This window comes from Etheostoma spectabile, unplaced genomic scaffold, assembly GCF_008692095.1.
Source record: "Etheostoma spectabile isolate EspeVRDwgs_2016 unplaced genomic scaffold, UIUC_Espe_1.0 scaffold00569390, whole genome shotgun sequence".
In the NCBI taxonomy this organism is placed as follows: Eukaryota; Metazoa; Chordata; class Actinopteri; order Perciformes; family Percidae; genus Etheostoma; species Etheostoma spectabile.
This window is the reverse complement of record NW_022605103.1, coordinates 169,339-191,001: the sequence shown is the minus strand read 5'-3', so window position 1 is coordinate 191,001 and position 21,663 is coordinate 169,339. Positions and strand designations below refer to the sequence as shown.

The following is a 21,663-nucleotide window of genomic DNA, read 5'->3' as shown; positions in this document are numbered from 1 at the left end:
ACCCCTGCTGTTCCTCCAGGGAGAGAGTACGCCAGGAGGCTCCAGGATCGGATGGAGTCCGCCCACATCTTTGCCCGAGACCAGCTGGAGAAAGCGGGCATGAGACAAAAAAGGAACTACGACATACGGTCAAAGGGGAGACACTTCCAAGCTGGAGAACTGGTTTGGGTGTACAGCCCACGGAGGAAGAAGGGCCGGTGCCCCAAGTTGGACTGTCATTGGGCGGGGCCTTGTCAGGTGGTGGAGCGGCTGGGTGAAGTGGTGTACAGAGTCCAGCTGCCAGGAAAAAGAAGGAAGGTTGCACTCCACAGAGACAGATTGGCCCCGTACAGAGGAGACTCCCTCCCTTCCCAAACGCCTGCAAGAAGGGGCAACGGCACAACCACTGCACCCAGACACACACACAAACCCTGTCAAAGCCCCATTGCCCCTGCAAACACTTCCCCAGAGATTGTGACTGACCCCCCTGTTCACACTCCTCTTTCCCCCTCCCTCTCCCATGCACCTTTCGATGCACAGGGGCGCAGCACCCCCCACATGGCGGAGGCGCCCGCGTTCCCCACGCGGCTGCGGAGACAGAGACGTCGGCCGGGCCATCTCAGAGACTTTGTGTAGTCCCTCGGGACGAGGGACTTTGTTGAGGGGGAGCTGTGTAATGAGCTGAGTTAATGTGTCCCTGTTATTAGGAGTTGTTCAGTTAAGCAAATGTTTATATGTGTTAGTGTTATGCGCTACTGTTACCAGCAGGGGTCAGTGTGGTTCTTTTGAGGGGGGGGGGGCAACCCGAGTTGGGGCCGTAGAAGGAGGGCTCCATGTTCCGTTGTTGTGGACTGAATGTTCGGCGTGGTCACGACCAACAGTGACCGGAGTTAAGCTGTGTTATAAAATAAATGCACAGAAGTTGCAAACCAGTTATCGCCTCCTTCTTCAACGCTGCAACTCAGGGGTGAGCGTTACAATACATAGTATTTATATTGTGCTTTACTTGGTAGGCTACTCAAAGACACTTTATGGACATTTATCACATAAAAACCAAAACATGAAACTAGCATATTTAAAGCAATTAAAACACAGTGCAGCCTACAACTTTGTAAAAAGAAAAAGAAAAGTGGAGTGACTAGTTGGCTAAGTAGATATTTTTACATCCTTACACATTCAGTCGGTCCGCTATAGTCTGTTGGGCTTTTTCTCTCCGTTTGATAACAGCCATATTTCCCTTTCTGCATATTGTATTCTTCCCCTCCTCGTTACTTTCCATTAGAAGCTGCTGCTCATTGAGTAAAACATATGGCGCATGCGTCTTCTCCATTTCTGCATCAGTAAATCTGTGATCAATACCATGTTCTATTTGAGAAAGCCGTGAACGTGCACTTATCCAAGCAATCTACCCCTGGCTTGACATAGCTTCACCTGTTCATCCTGGCTCTGCAAACGTGCAACCAATTAAGCCGCGATGAGCGATCACACTAAGTCAAGCTGCGCTTTTTCACTTATCCTGGATATCTTTATTCTACTTTCGTGCAACAGGCCCCTGGTCTCAACTCTTGGTTGTCATGGATTTGGTCCACTAATAAACTTGTCCAGATTTCAAAAAATGAGAGCTGCTCCAACCCAAGTGAGATGAATGCCGTCTCTCCGAATCAGACCAGGTCTTCCCCAGAAAGTCTGCCAATGATCTACAAAGCCCATATTGTTTGCTGTACACCACCTCAACAGCCAGCAGCAAAATGATGACATGCGGCTATACATGTCATCGCTGGTCAGATTTGGCAGTTGTTAAATCCTTTCTTTTTAGTAAACTCTCTGTACACAAACAATGTTTCAATGCTGGCTTTAATTTGTAGAGCCCCTTGTTATACTTTGAGCAAAGTTTCATGTTGTGTTGAGCCTTTTTGTGTTTTAAAAATAAGCATTTTGATGCTATAATAGAAGTGCCCCTAGCACTCCCATTCAAAAGGCCACTTGACCAAAAAACAATAATACAGTAAATTTTAACAGTGACGCTTCCATCCTAATTGTGCTTTTAAATGAAAGTTTGACTAAGTGGCTTTTTTACTTTTTGCCCTTTGAGTATTTCCTTTTCTTTTTCTTGTTAAGGTTAGTTGTTTAATTTTCTGTTGATATGTGTTTTAATATAAGCCTGATGACTAATTCTCTTGTTTTCTTGTGTATATTTTTGATTACGAGTGAATCCCCTTAATTGGGTTTGTTCTTTTGTCCCCTTGTGTTTAGTTGCTGAGAGCTAAAGGTGCTGGTGTCCTGGTATTGGTATCCCCTTTGTGTTTGCTGTGCTGTCTACCTCGTTTGCTTTTTTTTGCTGTGTTCACTGTGTGTGTGTTCACCGGTGACTTTCTCTTGGGATCCCTCATTACCCTTGTAACCCCTCCATTTGTAAGCCTCAGCAAATATTATAATTTCCCCTTCCCATTTAGTAAGTGTGAATGTGTTTTAATAGTTGTTTTACAAATTGTGAAAATAAAGTTCATAAAGTATATAATATGAAGTATATAGTGTATAATGTTTTCTTTGAAATTGAACCATATCTCGGCCTTTCGTGGACAAACCTGTGTGACCTTAATTGTATAGAATTACGTAGTATTACAGTCGAGAGTGAAATAATTATGTGACGTTGATCTGTGTTTTTTTGGTTTCTAGTTTTATCTAGACCTTACTTTACTGATTAGCTCTACGGGGCCACACGCTTTGCTGCGTAAATCATTTTCCTCCTCTGCATTTTATTCAATTTAATCCAATGTGCAGCAGTAAATACTATGTAGTAGTAAATGTGGTAGTAGTAAGAAAAAACCCAAGGTTTATTTTTTTCATTGTTTTTTACCACGCCCCAACTCACCAACACCATTGCATAATTGTCTATAAACTAATTAATCGTAATATCACATTTTTGTATCTGTTCTGAATGTAACTTAAAAGGAATATTTACTGTAATTCTCTTATTAAAAAGGGTAGCAGACAATTATGCTTTCTTTATGCCAATGTCTATGAATAAAACACAATGACAAATATTGTCTAGTATATTTTCCAGAATAACCTCCAGAATAATATGCTGAAAAATATGCTGAAACACATTATAGCAACCTAAGACAATCAAGCAACAACAGATGTGCATATTGATTTGAATGTAACAAGTCGTCTCCGGTGAAAGCAGCTCTGCTGCATTGCTTCCTGATTTCATAAACTACAGAGCAGCCTGAGGCCCAAATCCCAGAAAATGCATGCATCCATTACGTGTCAAAACTATTTGTGGCATTAAAAGTAATTTTAACTTTTTATTACGTTAATGTTGACAGCCCTAATTGCAACAAAACCCAAGTGGTGATTGGTAGAACCAGTCACCACTTTGAATGAAGTGAGTTTTGCAATGATAACATTACTATTTGAAAAGACTCTCGTGGGTTTGGCAATAATGATTTTGTGGACTTTCATGTCAAACCTTTTTGCTCTTAAAAAAAAAGGTTGAACTCTGTAGGGGTCCTTATGTTGTTGACACTTAACAACAACAACAACAATAATAATCTGAGCATGTCAGTGGTAAAACAGCACTGTTAGAGGATGTAAATTGAAGGTGCGCAATTGTCCGATAACTTACAGTGGCTTGAGAAAGTTTACACACCCAGGCTAAAGTTGATTAAAAAGAGGAATAGAAAAACATGTTTTGGAAATTCATCTTAATGCCTTAATGCCAGGGGGCATAAATATACACACCTCTATGTTAAAAAGTATGTATAGAGGCTTACTCCTCGACGCAGCCGGCCCGGGTTCGAATCCAGCCTGCGGCCCTTTGCTGCATGTCACTCCCCCTCTCTCTCCCCCTTCATGTCTTCAACTGTCCTATCAATTAAAGGCCTAAAATGCCCAAAAAATAATCTTAAAAAAAAAATAAAAAATCTGCCTGCCTCTATTTATTTACAATACATTATTCTTTTACAAAGAAACTTGGTGTCCTTAAAAGGTTGGATTTTCCTAAATATTTTTGAATTAATGCATTAAGAGCAATTTCCAAATTGTGTTTTTTATTCCTCGTTTTAATCAACTTTAGCATGGGTGTGTAAACTTTCTCAAGCCACTGTGTATTGTAGTTTGTTTTGCTTTTGCTGACTATAGCTTTATACTTGGTGAGACCTTATTAATATAAACAGAAATGGACAGTATGTATGTTTACATTAATAACTAGGGATGAGCGAGTACAGCATTATCTGTATCTGTATCTGTATCTGTTTACCACATGAAATATCTGTATCCGGATCCGTACTCGGAGTGGGCGGGGCCTAAACCGGAAGTGGTCAGATTTAACCAGGAAGTGGGTCAGGTTCTCTTGAAATGTGCGGGGCTTTAACCGGTATGTTATTTAAGCATGCAATTGATATGAGTTGATCAAAAATAGTTATATTTATTGCTGATTTGAAAACTATTTACATGACAGCATCAAGCTTCAGATCAATGGTGTTGTCATGGTAACAAACAAACTATATACAGAACGTTTTGCAACAATGAATACAACACATGCGGTTGCAATTATGAAGTAAAATGTAATAAACAGGAGTTTTCATACTCAATATAACTTTCTTTTTTAACTTTTTATTTTTGTATGATCAGTGTGATTTTTTTTGTTTTTGGTTCTTTTTTATTTTTTTTATTTCCACACAAGGTGTGTGTGTGTGTGTGTGTGTGTGTGTGTGTGTGTGTGTGTGTGGTGTGTGTGTGTGTGTGTGTGTGTGTGTGTAAGTAAGGGAGAGACACAGAGAGAGAGGGGGCGGGGGGGGGCAGCTGACAGTAAAAAAAAAAAAAATCTCTGATGGCAGAGACGCAACGGGAGTTGCATTTAAAACAAGAAGGATGTCTGAAACCCACGTTCACCAGAAATCTACTGGTTACTATGTCTGTAAGTACTATAAACCGAAGTTAAAAACAAACCCGAAGAAACCCTAAACGTTAACGGAACAGATCCGCAGACCCGACTGCCTGCCTGACGGAGCGGGAGCGCGCGAGAGAGAGAGAGAGAGAGAGAGAGCGAGAGAGAGAGAGAGAGAGAGCATTTCTCCTTGTTCTGTGTGTGTGTGATTGATCCGAGCGTGTTTGTAGGCGGGGGGGGGGGGGCGCTGTGATTATCACAGAATGCTGCGCGGCCAGTTGAGGAGTTTTATTCAATCCGAGCACGGATATTGACTTATATTACTCGGATAATACTTGTACTCGGCAAAAGTGCTTTATCCATACCGGATACTCGTTTCAGCCGGATACTCGGATCACCCCTATTAATAACCTATGGTATTTCTTGTCTATACTGTTTCTTTAACCATGATATGTTCACAATTTACAAAAAAAAACAACTCTCATCAATTACTAGATAATTTGTCAATGTTATTATTGAATCCACACTGTTAGACATTGATGCAGAAAAGCTGTCCCAAACTAGTACATTAAGTGTCTGTTGCAACCTTAAGGCAGAGAAATAAACGGTCTAATTTGACTTCAGTGACAAGTAGGAATAATAAATATACAGCCTACATTCTTTGAAGTTTGTCCTAAAACAATCTTCAGGTGCCCATATGAACATTAAAACCAGCCATTCTTGCTATTACTATTGCAGTTAGTTTCCACACTCCATCCTATGCTCCCTCTTCTCCTTCAGGCCAACTGTTATCCGTATCTTGTAGTACGCAGCTGCCAGTCACGCCGATGCGCCCTGGTGTGGAGACATAACCTAAGCGCATCAGAAGCAGTTTTGCGTCAGAAAAAGGTGGATACCGACAACGTGCAGTGCAGAGTCGCTGTTCCTTCGCATCATGACGTAAAAACATAAGCCTAATATAACAACATCTTGCACAACGTAAACGTTAGATTATTCAATGGAGCATCGTCTACCGCTGCGGGCGCCCACGGTGTTATCCAGGCATAGAATGCAGACGGTGATGCGGCGAGCAGTGGGTGTGCGCCTCTGCATCCAGCCAGTCTCTCAGCCACTACAGCAGTAGCACACGCCACGGATACTGTGTTTTCACTATTTGCCTTTATCTTTCGGATGATGTCGACGGAATCTACCGAAAGGACTGTGAGAGATTAAAGCCAATTATTTTACCCTAAAGCAGCACCAAGAGCTAGGAGAATCAAGATGAAATTTCCGACTGAGAATCCAAGAAAGCCAGGGAACATGACCCCTCCACCAGGTTAGACTGTTAATTAATCTACGATAATATTTTGTGACGATTGCAACGAGTCTTTATTACTACCCAATCTGCATTTCCCGATTATATTAAATTAATTTAGTCAGAATTCATAATCGTCTCATTACTGCGTTTTTTTTAAAGAAATGCTGCAGTCTGTGAAACTGTTTCTTTATACAGTGTTATAACCTTAGCCTGGTCTGCCTCCACTGTGATTGTTTCTACTTGGCAGTTACATTACGCTTTCCGATTAAGATTCATTCTCACCACAAATTGTCTTTCCAGAGAAATATGAAAATATGGCATGTGGCTGCATGCTGAACGTTACTATGGGAGAGTAGGGTACTGCAGCCACGTCTTGGGTGGGGGGAATTAACAATAAATTCAATGCAATAATACAATGCAGTGGAGAGATGTCTATAAGGTCTGGTTAAAGCATTACCTCCAAATCCTGCATGTGTCACGTGGTCCTACAACGTCAGTATCAGCTCGTTTACCCAGTCATTACAGGTGATTTAGATGTTAGGTAAAGGGACCAAGTGTGCGCACATTCAGGCAAAAATACTCAGGTGCAAGACAAAAATACTTAACTGCAGTGCACAAAGGAAGTCTGCACACCTATATATAGGAGCCTATATACATATACTGTAGATCTACTATCTTTGTTTGCCAAATAAGGATTATTTATATGTTCAGCACGTGACCTTCAAGAGATGACAGCCATTTTACATTTCAAACACACCCATGCTTTCTTAAGTATGCCGTTCTGGATGTGAACAGTGCAAAAAAAAAACGATTTTCTATACAGTCGCTGATTGAAAAGCAGTTAATTCTATTGTTTTTTTTATTGTGCTCAGTGTAAGTAACACATGGCAACACTAGTCAAAATTCCAGAACACACTGTTACATAACAATATTTAGTAAATAGAGGATGAAATGTACAGTAAAAATTCAATTATGAGTTTTGGTGATTGTCAGTCACACCAAAACCTAATCAACACTCAGACTGGAGTATACCTACTGTCAACAGCCTGTGTTGGTTCTAAGACAGACCTGGGCATTGTACGGCCACAGGCCACATCCAGCCCTTTGGACGGCCCTATCCTGCCCATATGAGGTCAATGGGAAGTTTTCAATCAAACAATTAATAAGTGTACATCATGCATGGAATACAACTGTATTACAAAATTGAGCTTAGCCTATTGGTCCGGCCCTCCACAATAGTCCCTGTTTCTCATGTGATTTAATACTTTTGCCCTGATGAACTTAACTGTTTTAGTTACAACATCAATAACATGGTTCAGTTTTAGTACTGACTAATGGCACTTTTCCACTGCGTGGTATCTACTCGACTCACCTCAACTCTACTCGCCTTTTTTGGTTTTCCATTACGAAAAAAAGTCCCTGGGACCTGTTACCAGGTACTTTTTTTAGTACTACCTCAGTCGAGGTTCTTAGCGAGCTGAGGCGATACCAAAAGGTGACGTGGAAACCTGCAGACTACTTGTTGGTCGGAGAGAATCGTCACTTCTCACTGCGTTTTTAGCAAACAAGAGTGCAGAGTGTGTGTCCGGAACAAATGTGACATTTAAAAAAAAAAAAAAAAATCTAGCCAGACACTGACAGATTATCTACTCTCTGCACTATTCTCACTTTTCAACTGTTCTATATTAATGGCTATTAGGAACATTTGCATGTTGTTTCCAATATTGCACACTGTTACTTTTAAAAAAACAAGACAATATATCAAAGAAAAGTTTTTATTTAGCTATTCAAGTAGCGCATCAAACCCTCCCGTACATCCCGGTCTTCTTCCTCTGAACCCTGTGACAGTGTCCCCCCCCCCCCGGCTCTGCTGGCCCAGATGCATCCCAGTCATTGTCATAAGCCTCTTCATGACTCACATAAAGATTATACAAAGCACAGCCGGTCAGAACCATACATTTCACCAGTCGGACATCGAACGCCCACCAGACGGTCTGCGGCGCCGATTTTGCAAAGCGTGAATGCTCTGAAACACAAACGGTGCACAGTTCAGCACTAAACACAGCACTAAAGTTCATGTACTTTATACATCGTGTAGTAAATACTGACCGGGGCCCCTAACACATGCAAATGTTAGCTAACATTACCAGGAAACTTAATTTACCCTTTTGTGTTGGCGAACAATAGTCATGTCGACGTCTGAACTCCGTAGGAATTCCCAAACTCCTGTTTTTTTTCAGCGGTGATTTTTGTTGCTTCCTTCAGCTTCTTTTGAAACAAAACATTTCATCTGGGCGTGGCAAGTAGCCAACGTGCTGTTGTGAGTCGCATTGAAAATTACATCATCACGCGTAGCTATGGTGACCAGCCACGCTGAGGCGTTACTCAATCTGCAATGGAAAACGGACGCAGAATGCGTTGAGTCGAGTAGAGGCGAGACGAGTTGAGGCGAGTTGAGTTGTTACCAACTATGGAAAAACGCCATAACAGTCAACAACATCTGCTGATTTATAAAACAATGCAAAAATACCAATTTCTGAGTCTACTTCAGTCACTTTATCTTGCATCCGCTTCAAAATTCCAACATTTTTTCCTGTCAGATTCGGACAACCATCGGTTGTAACACATGCCAGTTTGTTGCGTTTTAAGTCCCATTTTGTCAAAACATGGATTTACCTCAGTGAACAAATAATTCCCTGTCGTTTTCACTTTCATTGATCATAATTCCTGCCAGATCCTCCGTTATCTCAAAGTCTTTCGTTATCTCACTAACAAAAATTAGCAACTGGGCTGTGTCCCGGACATCACAGCTTTTGTCCAGTGCCAAGGAGAAAAGTTTGAGATTGTCTGATTTGCTTTGCCGCTGAATGTCCAGGTTTCCCTCAATGTCCACAATCCTTCTTGTTACAGTTCACCTGTAAAGCGGCACGTTCTCAAACGTCTCTTTTTTCTCTGGGCATATTTTGGCTGCAGAGGGTAACATTTTACTAAGGTTGCACCTTACTTGACGTTTTCTACATAACAGTGACATGACACTGTAATGAACACATGCCACTCACATAACACTGTCATGACACAGTCATGACGCGTGAAACCTAACCACAACTCTAACGATACTCATAACTTGTCATGACAAAACCAAATGACACTTACTAAAAAACTGTTATGTCATAACCATTTATGACTTGTTCATGTTTTATGACACGGTCATGTTTTATGACACGTTCATGACAGTGTCGTGTCACTGTTATGTAGAAAACGTCAAGTAAGGTGCAACCCAATAGAGTCCACCAAACACCCTCCAATAAACTCACCTTCAGAAAATGGCTTACTGTTTTGGCAATCTTGATCACATTCAGTGGTAAAATTGGCTTTAGTAGGGAGGGGGAGCCCTTATTTACGGTGAATGGTCATCATTCAAAATCCTGCCGTAAAATGATTTAATGTGTTTTTACACCAAAGGGTTTTTTTTTCCAGTAGGGTTGATTAGTTATTAGTCAATTCACGTACAGTACTTTATTCTTATTTTTTACCTTTAGGCTAACGTTAATATGCAGGTAGCGGATTTTACCCCCCGGAAAATGTATGAAGTTAAACATGTTTGAAAATATTGTTTGGCAAATATGTAAACATCTTTTTAAACATGAAAATTATGTTGATTTACAATTTTTATCTCACCGTGACTTATGATGTGGGAGGTCTGGGGGGTCCACCCCCAGAATTATTTTTAGCATTTTGATGAATCTTTATGCACCTATTTCTATCTTTTTCTGAATCCATATGTTTGAAATATCTTTAAACAGATTCCAATATAAATATAAAACATAATGGAATACATTGCAATAAGGCTCTTTTGCATTCTGTACTGCTTTGAATGTATACTCCTTTAGATCGACTTTTCTATGTAATAAGATCTGAGGCAGCACACATGTAGCCTAAGCATAATTTATTCTTCCCTCCTCTTTTGAATCTTTTGTTGGGGATGTAACCTCCTTAAATGTGCATATGACAATTATTCAACTCAATGATAAATTATTCATTTTAATGTATTAATACACCACTGGGCTGTAATATTTCAGATGTTTGAGCAATATTTCTGCTCATGTCCAAACTTTGTGCACATTCAAAATATAACGCGTCCCATCTGTGTTCTCTGGGGTTTGGAGTAATAATGATGTTTTGTGAAAAATAAAGTTATAATTGGCTATTTCAAAAACAAAGTCACTATATTTCAGAAAATTATCTACTTGCACCATAGTCTGCTGTGTAATTTCGTGATTACACTACTGATACGGTAGATCTCAGACCTTCTGACAGACATAGAGCCACGTTTGGGTCTCTGGTCTCTGAATGAGACAAACTTTAGGGTAAGTGGCTGTATGCTGCAGAAATACCCGGAGCTTAAACACGACACATATTCTGCAGCATGTCCATAAACCCCAAGCTTTACCGCTTTTTACAGCGAGAGTGGACACTAAGCAACAAACGGTTTCACATTTGTCAGCCAACTTTTCAAAATACATTCGGGGCTACAGTCAGAACATTTTGGGCTGAAGCTCCAGTAAAATGTTTGGTGCTGAAGGAAATGGAGCCGATTCGGTCCAGTTTAACCTCTGATCACGTCCATGCTACGTCTCGTGAGCTCACTTCGAGGCTTGCCAGCACACTGAAGATGTTCTTCTTCTACTCATTTTAAATTGTGACTTGCAACCAGAGAAGAAGGAGCTGCATACCTTTGCACAAAAAACACTAATAATTGCCTTGAAAATAAAAGCAATGCACTTGTATTCCATCAAGTACACTTATTTACTGTTTGATTGCTAACTTCCCATTGACCTCACAAGGGCCAGATAGGGCCGCCCAAAGGGCCTAATGTAAATGTGCTGTATTTTATATAGCGCTTTTCTAGTCTTAACGACTACTCAAAGCGCTTTTACATCATACAGGAACCATTCACCATTCACACACATTCATACAGAGTTTGTGATATGCAATTAAAAGCTCTGGAAAAAGCTAGTAAGTACACCTTGAATTAAGATTTTCTGTCTAAATACTATTTCCAAGGTCAAGAATAAACCTTTTTGTGCTGCATCCTGCTGGCTGTTAGCCAGTTGCCTCCCAATATCCATCTCACTTCCAGTCCCTCACCACCTCCTGCGTCCCATTCATTTACTTGCAGGGTTTCACCATGAGGTGGGGCTTTCTTCACAAAGTGCAGTGAGTGAGTTCAGCTCATCTATTCTATATTAAATTAAGCTTTACTACACTAAAGTTATGTCCCAGAGACATGTAGCAAATCAAGTTCATTTGAAGTCAACAATGTCTATTATAAGTAGTTATAGCCTTGATTTTGTTCTCTAGTCTAACAATTTTTTTAGTTGGTCTATTTAGTTATTGTAATTTAGCCTTTAATTAGACCATGCTCCTACTGTGGCAATTTTACATAAATTATAGCCAAATAAGACTATAAAAAAGAAAGGATGTTTTGCTGCCTTGTCATATTGACTAGTTAATATAGACTGAGAAAAATATTAATTCAGTGTGCTGCTCAAAGGCTACTATCACTGTCAGCTATACTATACTACTTTTGTTTTTGCTAATTGGCCTTTGACACTTCACCCTCTGTTCTAGCAGCAAGAACACAAAACCCACACCATACACTATCAGATAGCATAAAAAATAACTTAAAGGGCAAATATTATATAGTATTTTCAGGATTATACTTGCATTTTGTGTTTGTACTAGAACATTTGTATGCTCTGTAGGAGCACCTGTCTCTTTAAGCTGTGTGTGTTTTAGGAAAGATTTTCTATTTTATTACAGAAACACAAGGATTTTCTTTTTGAGTTGAAGTTGACAAAATAATAATAGTGATAACATAAAGTAATAATTCAATCTACACAGCTCTATCAAGAAGGAAATAACGCTTACATTTAAACTAAAGAGAACTTATGTAACAAAAGTTTCATATGGTTTTTCACAATATGATTTAAGAGTCACAGCCCATTCTGCTCTGATCGACAGGCACGCTTCCTGGAAACTCCGGAACCTCCCCTACGTATTTCACTAAATGAAGCTGGAGCAATTGCATCGGAGTATATAACAGGACTTTGTAACATGAAAATAACAAATAAAGGCTTCTAAACCAAATATTACACAACCGGACACATCCCAGTAGTAGAGTGACCGGAATTTGGGGAGAAATGACCAGCACTGGCTAAGATTAAGCTGTGTCGTGTCAGTGTTATACCCCAGGAAAAGGGGAGAAATAATCACAAGAGTGATACAGTTATGTTTCCTCACTGAGAACTTTAGTGTAATTCATTTTATAAAAGTAGGAGAGGTATGTGCCCTGGCTGAATTAACAAAACGTTTATGCCTTTCTGACACATCTACTGCAGGTAAATTCGCTATGTTCCCTCGGAAGGAATCACTGCACATGCATAGGCACTTGTAATGACATTTCAAGCATGTTTAGAGGCTAAAAATAAAGTTTAAAACTTTCCCTATTTAAGCCTGATGGGTGCAAAATCTAGCGGGAGGATAACTTGATTTAGACAACACCGATTTGGGAGTTATAGGGCCAAACGTTTTTTTTCTGCTATAGCGACACCTACTGGTGGAAGTGGGTTAATTGTTTTACCTGAGGTCCTTGCAGATATTTGGACCAGTCCTGAAAATGACACACCGCCACCATGTATGATTTAGGCTGTACCATGAGTTTTACGTGGAGAAGAATAATGGAGAAGCAAAATAATCCCTAGTATAAAACAATAAGGTTCCACAGCCCTGCTGTGTGAACCGTGAAACTTTTAGTCACGAGTCTACATCCAAGTCTTTGTGCGGATTGGACTCACGGCCCAGGAGGAGCTAGACAAAGTTGGTTTCCCTTATATCACAATATGGTTAATTAATAAAGAAAATTCTAACAGTGCCATCTAATGGCCGATTCACTCAAGATTTGGCATGAATTCTCAAGCCCCTATGCGGAACAACTGTGTTGTGTTTTGTGGCAATCAGAATAAATCTTAGCTCTAAACTTCCTGTTTCGACAGCCCTGTAACTTGCACATATTTTGCACAAAAATTATTTTGATAACTTTTACTCATGAGGGTCCACCAAGTCTACTTGCAAATTTTTGGGATGTGATCTGAGATGGGACTCATGTGCTTCAAGGAGTTACAGAAAGTAGGTTTCGCATATAGCGAATTTGCTAATTAATTAGAAATGTCATAACAATGCTATCTTAAGGCAGATTAAAGCCAATTGGCTGGGGGTGGCATGTTTGGATGGGATATTTATGCCAATAATGACCAATCAGACAATCAGAAATACTAGATGTAGTTTGCTGTAGTTGCAAGAAAGACTGCAGCACAAAGAGATGCACATGCAAAAAACATAGACTCCCTTGCACTGCCATTTGCGGAGAATGTCGTCGTACTAGCTGCACACACTCACAGTTACTTGATTTATTAGATGATTATGATTCATAAGGGAAGAAAAAAAAAAACTTTAAAAAGATAAACAAAACAAAAATAAAATTTAAAAAACACCCCCAAAAAAACTCCCCTGTTGTTACCTTTTCGTGGTGGGAAGGCTTATGTGCCTCCGTGACCCTGAAGACTATATTGGCAGGGGTTATACCAGGGTTTCAGGTTAGAGGCAAGTCTAAAAGCAGCATTTCCATCACACATTGGCAGTAGGATGATTGGATGAAGATTGGGCCAATGTATTTGTCATACAAATGAATGGTGTTGCCATAGCCTATTCAAATTAGGACATATTGAATAAGTGTGGAGCTCATGTGCATATTAAAATTCATTTCAAAAGAAACTTTTAATACATAAAAGTTACTTTTACTATGTAATATTACATCATGTATACTTTTACTATGTAAAGTTTTAACTTCAATTCAATTCAATTCAATTCATATTTATTTATAGTATCAATTCATAACAAGAGTTATCTCAAGAAACTTTACAGATAGAGTAGGTCTAGACCACCCTCAGGGCATTTGGGGCGACTGCGGCTCAGTGGTAGAGCGGTTGCCTGCCAATTGGAAGGTTGGTGGTTCGATCCCTTGCCCTGCAGTCCCATGTCGAAGTGTCCTTGGGCAAGACACTGAACCCTGAGTTGCCCCCGGTGCTGCGCATCGGTGTGTGAATGTGTATGAGTGTAAATCTGATGAGCAGGTGGCTCCTTGTACGGCAGCCTCGGCCACAGTGTATGAATGGTGAATGGTATGAATGTATCCTGTATGCTGTAAAAGCGCTTTGAGTAGTCGTTAAGACTAGAAAAGTGCCATATAAATACAGCACATTTACTCCAAAATTTACAAGGACCCAACAGTTCTAGTAGTTTCCTCCAGAGCAAGCAACAGTGCGACAGTGGCGAGGAAAAACTTCCTTTTAGGCAGAAACCTCGGACAGACCCAGGCTCTTGGTAGGCGGCGTCTGACGGGCCGGTTGGGGTTAGTGGAAATAACAAAAATAGAAAAAATAGTAGTTTGTAGCAGTTCTTTGTAGTAGTTTGTGGCATAGCAGGGCACTGTGCGGCATTACAAGGCACAGCAGGATGTAGCTGGGCACCGCAGAGTGTAGCAGATGAACATGGCATCGCAGAACGTGTAGCGGGACCATGGCGACAGCTGCTACCATGATTTTGGAGCATCCCTGATCCGAGGGAACATGCTGGGGAAAAAAGAACATAAGGACTCCGGGGAATGACTCCCCAGAGCTAGGTTAGTAACACGCCTTTCTGGGACATGGCTGCACATAAATGAAAAGATAGGAAGATAGAGGAGAGAGGAACTCAGTGTGTCAAAGGAAGTCCCCAGCTGTCTAAAACTATTACAGCAAAACCAAGAGAGACAGGGTAAAGAGAGGGGCCTTGTCGGGCTAGAACTCTCCCCAACCGGATCGGGCTGTATGCCAAGTCTCCCTTTAGTTTTATTATATGCTTGATTATATGATAGATAAATCTGACAACTATGACGAGAAGCAGCTGGGCCGGGTTAGGCGGACGCTGCGACTCCTTACTCCCTAACAATATTCAATTCTATGCCCTAACTATAAGCTTTATCAAAGCATAACCAAGAGAGACAGGGTAAAGAGAGGGGCCTGGTCAGGCTAGAACTCTCCCCAACCGGATCGGGCAGTATGCCAAGTCTCCCTTTAGTTTATTATATGCTTGATTATATGATAGATAAATCAGACAACTATGACGAGAAGCAGGTGGGCCGGGTTAGGCGGACGCTGCGACTCCTCACTCCCTAACAATATTCAATTTTATGCCCTAACAATAAGCTTTATCAAAGAGGAAAGTCTTAAGCCTACTCTTAAATATGGAGACGGTGTCTGCCTCCCGAACCCCAACTGGAACCTGGTTCCACAGGAGAGGAGCCTGATAACTGAACGCTCTGGCTCCCGTTCTACTTTTAGAGACTCGAGGAACCACAAGTAACCCTGCACTCTGGGAGCGTAGTGCTCTTGTAGGGTTGTAAGGTACTATGAGCTCTTTAAGATAAGATGGTGCCTGACCATGAAGAGCTTTGTAGGTGAGAAGAAGGATTTTAAATTCTATTCTAGATTTTACAGGAAGCCAATGCAGAGAAGCTAAAACAGGAGAGATGTGGTCTCTTTTCCTGGTTCCTGTCAGAACACGTGCTGCAGCATTCTGGGTCAGCTGTTGAGTCTTTATGGATTTTTTTGAGCAGCCTGATAACAAAGAATTGCAGTAATCCAGCCTAGAAGTAACAAATGCATGAACTAGTTTTTCTGCATCATTTTTAGACAGGATATTCCTGATTTTTGCAATATTACGTAGGTGAAAGAAGGCAATCCTTGAAATTTGCTTTATGTGGGAATTAAAGGACAGGTCCTGATCAAAGATAACTCCAAGATTCCTCACAGTGGTGCTGGAGGCCAGGGTGATGCCATCCAGAGTAACTATCTTTTTTGATAGTGCGTCACGGAGGTGCTTGGGCCCCAGAGAAATAACTTCAGATTTATCTGAGTTTAACATTTGAAATTTACAGGTCATCCAGGTTTTAATATCCTGAAGGCACATTTGAAGTTTAGCTAACTGATAAGTTTTATCCGGCTTGATCGATAATTATATCGTTATAATTATAATATAATTGAGTATCATCTGCATAACAATGAAAGTTTATGGAGTGTTTCCTGATAATATTGCCTAAAGGAAGTATATATAAAGTGAACAGGATTGGACCGAGCACAGATCCTTGTGGGACTCCATGACTAACTTTGGCGTGCACAGAGGATTCATCGTTAACATGAACAAACTGAGATCGATCTGATAAATAAGACTTAAACCAGCTTAGAGCTGTCCCTTTAATGCCAATTAAATGTTCCAATCTCTGTAATAAGATTTGATGGTCAATGGTATCAAATGCAGCACTAAGATCTAATAACACAAGTACAGAGATAAGTCCTTTGTCTGATGCAATTAGGAGGTCATTAGTAATTTTCACAAGTGCTGTCTCTCTGCTATGATGAACTCTAAATCCTGACTGAAAATCCTCAAATAAGCTGTTGCTATGCAGAAAGTCACACAGCTGTTTGGCGACTGCTTTCTCAAGAATCTTAGAGAGAAATGGAAGGTTGGATATAGATCTATAGTTGGCTAAAACATCTGAATCAAGGTTGGGCTTTTTCAGAAGAGGTTTAATTACAGCTACTTTAAAGTGCTGTAGTACATAGCCTGTTTATAAAGATTGGTTATATCTAGTAGAGAAGTGTTGACTAATGGTAAAACTTTAAGTAGCCTAGTCAGGATGGGATCTAAGAGGCAGGTTGATGGTTTAGATGAAGAAATAATTGAATTAAATTGATAAAGATCAAGTGAAGCAAAGCAGTCTAAACATATATCTGGTTTTACAGCTGTTTCTGAAGTTCCTGAGTTTAGAGATAAGTCAGTGCCAGTTAAAGGCAAGTCTTGGTGAATTTTGCTTCTAATAGTTATAATTTTATCATTGAAGAATCTCATAAAGTCGTTACTACTAAGAGCTCTAGGAATACTTGGCTCAGTAGAGCTGTGACCTTCCGTTAGCCTGGCTACAGTGCTGAAAAGAAACCTGGGGTTGTTCCTATTTTCCTCCGTTAATGACGAGTAGTACGCTGCTCTGGCATTACGGAGGGCCTTCCTATACGTTTTAAGACTATCTTGCCAGATTAAACAAGAATTTTCCAATTTGGTGGAACGCCAAATCTTCTCAAGTTTCCGTGATATTTGCTTTAATTTGCGAGTTTCAGTGTTATACCATGGAGCTAACCGTCTTTGTTTTATTATCTTCTCTTTTAGAGGGGCAACAGAGTCAAGTGTCGTTCGCAGCGAGCCTGCTGCACTATCAACAAAATGATCGATTTGGGAGGGACTGAAATTAGCATAGGAGTCCTCCGTTACTTTGGGACTTGGTAATGAATTAAATGCTAATGGAATCACATCCTTAAATTTAGTTACAGCACTATCAGATGGACATCTTGTAGAGAAGGTTTTGCCTAATGACGTGTAGTTCAGCAGTATAAACTCAAAAGTTATCAAACAGTGGTCAGATAGAAAGGGATTCTGTGGGAACACTATTAAATGTTCAATTTCAACACCATACACCAGAACAAGATCGAGGGTGTGGTTAAAACGGTGAGTTGGTTTATGTACACTTTGAGAGAAGCCAATAGAATCTAAAAGAGAGATAAACGCAGAACTTTGTCCGTTTTTAGCACTAAGTTTGACAAAAACTCTGCAAATTCGGATAAGAATTCAGAGTATGGGCCAGGTGCTCGGTACACTATAACAAATAGAACTGGTTGCATTGATTTCCAACTTGGGTGTGAAAGACTAAGAACAAGACTTTCAAATGAGTTATAATTCAGTTTAAGTTTAGAGCTGATTAGTAGACTAGAATCAAAGATAGCTGCAACTCCACCTCCTCGGCCTGTGCCTCGAGGAATGTGAGTATTAATATGACTGGGGGGGGGGGGTGGATTCATTTAGACTAACATATTCTCCATCACCCAGCCAGGTTTCAGTAAGAGAAAATAAATCAATATTAGAATCTGATATTAATTCATTTACTAGTACACCTTTAGAAGAGAGAGATCTGATGTTTAAGAGTCCACATTTAATTCTCCTATTCTTTTGCACTATTGCACTTGTGGTTTTAATTGTTATGAGGTTTTCATGCACAGCTCCCCTTCTGTTTACCTTTGATTTAAATAATTTCAATGGTCGGGGGGGCAGACACTGTCACTATGGGGTTTTTACTAGGTAACTCCCGGAATAAAGGAGCAGAGAAGTGTGTTATACTGGGACTCTGCCTCCTGGTCCCAACTCTGGATTGTCAAGGATCAGGTCCACTAATAAACTTGTCAAGGTTTCTAGAAATGAGAGCTGCTCCATCCCAAGTGGGATGAATGCCGTCTCTCCGAATCAGACCAAGTCTTCCCCAGAAAGACTGCCAGTGATCCACAAAGCCCACATCATTATCTGGACACCACCTCGATAGCCAGCAGCAAAATGACGACATGCGGCTATACATGTCATCACTGGTTAGATTTGGCAGGGGTCCAGAGAAAACTACGGTGTCTGATATTGACTTCGCGTATGTACACACCGATACCACATTAATCTTAGTAACCTCCGTTTGACGTAACCGGGAGTCATTAACGCCAACGTGAATAACAATCTTGCTGTATTTACGTTCATCCTTAGCCAGCAGTTTCAGATAAGACTCAACGTCGCCCGCTCTAGCCCCCGGGATGCACTTAACTATGGCCGCCGGCTTCGCTAACGTCACGTTTCTCAAAATGTAGCTGCCGATAATCAGAGTTGGTTTCTCAGCGGGTGTGTTGCTGAGTGGGGAAAATCTGTTAGAAACGCTAACAGGCTGGTGGCGGTCCGTGGCCTTTGAAAGCTTACGACTAGCTTTTCCTCTCACCGTCACCCAGGCACTATGTCCTGGCGGCTGCGGAGCTCCCGAGGGACGGCTACCAGAGGCTAACTCAGGCTCAGGCCGGCCCGCGCCGACTACCGGGGGGGGTTAACTACAGTAACTAACGGCTGATCTATCATGGCGCTGATCCGGACTTCTAACTCACTAAGCCTCGCCCCCACGTCTATAAATAAACTACACTTGTTACACATACCATTACCGCTAAAGGATGCAGAAGAGTAACTAAACATCTTACACACCAAGCAAGAGAAAGTACAAGAGGGGGACGACATAGCTAACTGCTAAGCTAAAGTCGCTAGCAGCTAAGCTAAAGTACGGTAGCGTTAGCTACCAAGCGTTAAAAACAGCTGTTATTTAACAAAAGTCGCTGAAAAATGAAAAGATACGTGAGTGCTTAGGCAGAACTACTATGAGAATAAGTGTTTAGCGGTGTTTTATTGTGGCAGTAGAGTAAAGGAAAACATTAAGCCTATTTGGGTGTATTTTGGTCATACCTGAATAGAGTATAAGTCATTTGCATTTTAAAATTCATTTTCAGAGAAACTGGTAATGCAAAAAACAAATTACGTTTCATGGGTACTTTCATTGATTAAAGTTTCATTCTGCTAGGAGTAAAGGAAATAAATAGCTCTGTGTGCCTTACTGGCACACATCTCAGATTGATGAGAATTTAACATATTTCCTCAACTAGGATTTCTTAGGACTTTTAGTATGTTGTTCTGGACACCTCATTGAAATGATCTGAGTTGCAAAAAATTATTTTACAATTAGTCTGTCGTAAAACGCTATTTTGCCTGGACTATATTGTTCACCTTTAAAATAGACAAAATTTTCTTACAGGGAAGAATGCCCATGGGGTTGTGCCCCAGTGCAGCTCTAGGTCTAGTGATGTACCTGGAGCAGTGTCCCCGTTTTATGTTTTCCAAAGATAAAAACATTACCTGTTTTGGTGGTATTTACGCTTCTGAGCTGAAAATGTCCCCAGATTTTGTTTGAGAAATCTGATCACCTTATACTACGGTATTGCTGGTAGATTACGATAAGAGCACACAGTACACCAGTAACTGATTAAGGTTACTTTTACTCCTTACTTACTTTTACTTGCGCTGCCAGACTAAGACAATGCATGCACTGGACAAAAATGCGTTGGCCCACCTGTATACGTATATAGAGGAGACAAGGAGTAACCTTATTTCAACAAACAGTGGCGTATTCCTTTAAGATTGTTCGTGTCCCCATCCTTATGTAGGGGTGCAACATCAGAATCAGTATCAGAATCAGCTTTATTCGCCAGGTATGAGGACACATACGAGGAATTTGTCTTTGGAGCATCGTTACTCACACTGTGCTTACACATACATATCAACCAAAACAGAAATATACACACAATATATACATACTCTAAACAGAAACAATATAGAGGCATGAGTGCAATGAAGAGATCAATACAATTATTTAAATGTGCGTAGTGCAAGGGTACTGGGATAAAATAGTATTATGTTATTATATTACAATATGAACAGTATGAACATATGAACAGTTCTGAAAAATAGGAAATGAGAATGATGAATAAATAATAAAATATACAATTGAGATGTGAGAGTGGGAATGATGAGTAATACTAAATAAGTGGAATAATACAGGTGCTGTATAGACAGTGTTACAGTGTTATTGACCAGAACTGAACCTGACACTGTGGGTCAGAAGTCAGCTGTTCATCAGAGAGATGGCTTGTGGGTAGAAACTGTTCCTGAATCTGTTGGTTTTGGCGAACAGTGCTCTGTAGCGCCTACCAGAGGGGAGAAGCTGGAACAGGTTGTGTCCGAGGTGAGATGGGTCTGTAGTGATGGTTCCTGCCCGTTTCCTGACTCTGGAGGTTTATAAGTCATGGACGGAGGGCAGGTTGGCACCGATGATCCTTTCTGCAGTCCTAACTGTCCGTTGTAGTCTGCTCCTGTCCTTTTTGGTGGCAGATCCAAACCAGACAGTGATGGACGTGCAGAGGATAGACTGGATGATGGCTGTGTAGAAGTGGACCAGCAGCTCCTTAGGCAGGTTGAGCTTCCTGAGCTGGCGCAGGAAGTACTACTAGTAGGATACTATAAATGTTCTGTCAAATTAAATACCATTTTTGAGGGGCTTCAGATGCTCAAAACTCACCAAAATCTGCATATACATGAGGACTGGTGAAAAAATATCATCTCTGGAATCCCTAGACTCGAGTGTTAAAGGAAAATCTATTCCTAATTTTTTCACATACACAATACAATTTAGTGAAATTAAATTCCTGCATTTATCCCAACTTTGTGCTTCAAGGGTCAACCACTCTATCTCCAAGCCACAAGCCACCCATGACAAATGATAGCATCAAGTTTCTCAGGGTTGTGGTTAAGCTGACAAACTATTGGTGTTGTTTTTTGTTGTGTAGCTTAAAACGAGTTTAGGAAGACATTTATTTTTCTATGTGCAGCCCTGTATTGTAAAATGACAATAAATGAACCATAAGATGTTGCAGCACACATCACA

General features: G+C 40.6%; 1 protein-coding gene and 1 long non-coding RNA gene across 2 annotated transcripts in view; both read left to right on the top strand.

The window, feature by feature from the left end:
• Positions 1 to 5,750: 5,750 nt before the first annotated feature.
• The window catches only part of LOC116684901 (potassium channel subfamily K member 10), a 146,638-nt gene continuing 130,725 nt past the window's right edge, over positions 5,751 to 21,663 (top strand). Inside the window, exon 1 of the mRNA XM_032510284.1 lies at positions 5,751 to 6,185. Within this exon, the coding sequence (XP_032366175.1) occupies positions 6,131 to 6,185 (55 nt within the window). The 5' untranslated portion in view covers positions 5,751 to 6,130. The remainder of the gene's footprint in view (positions 6,186 to 21,663) is intronic.
• LOC116684908 (uncharacterized) lies at positions 9,524 to 21,620 on the top strand. The gene is made up of 3 exons (XR_004330867.1): positions 9,524 to 9,630; positions 10,730 to 10,735; positions 21,608 to 21,620. It is a non-coding gene; the product is annotated as an uncharacterized LOC116684908 (long non-coding RNA).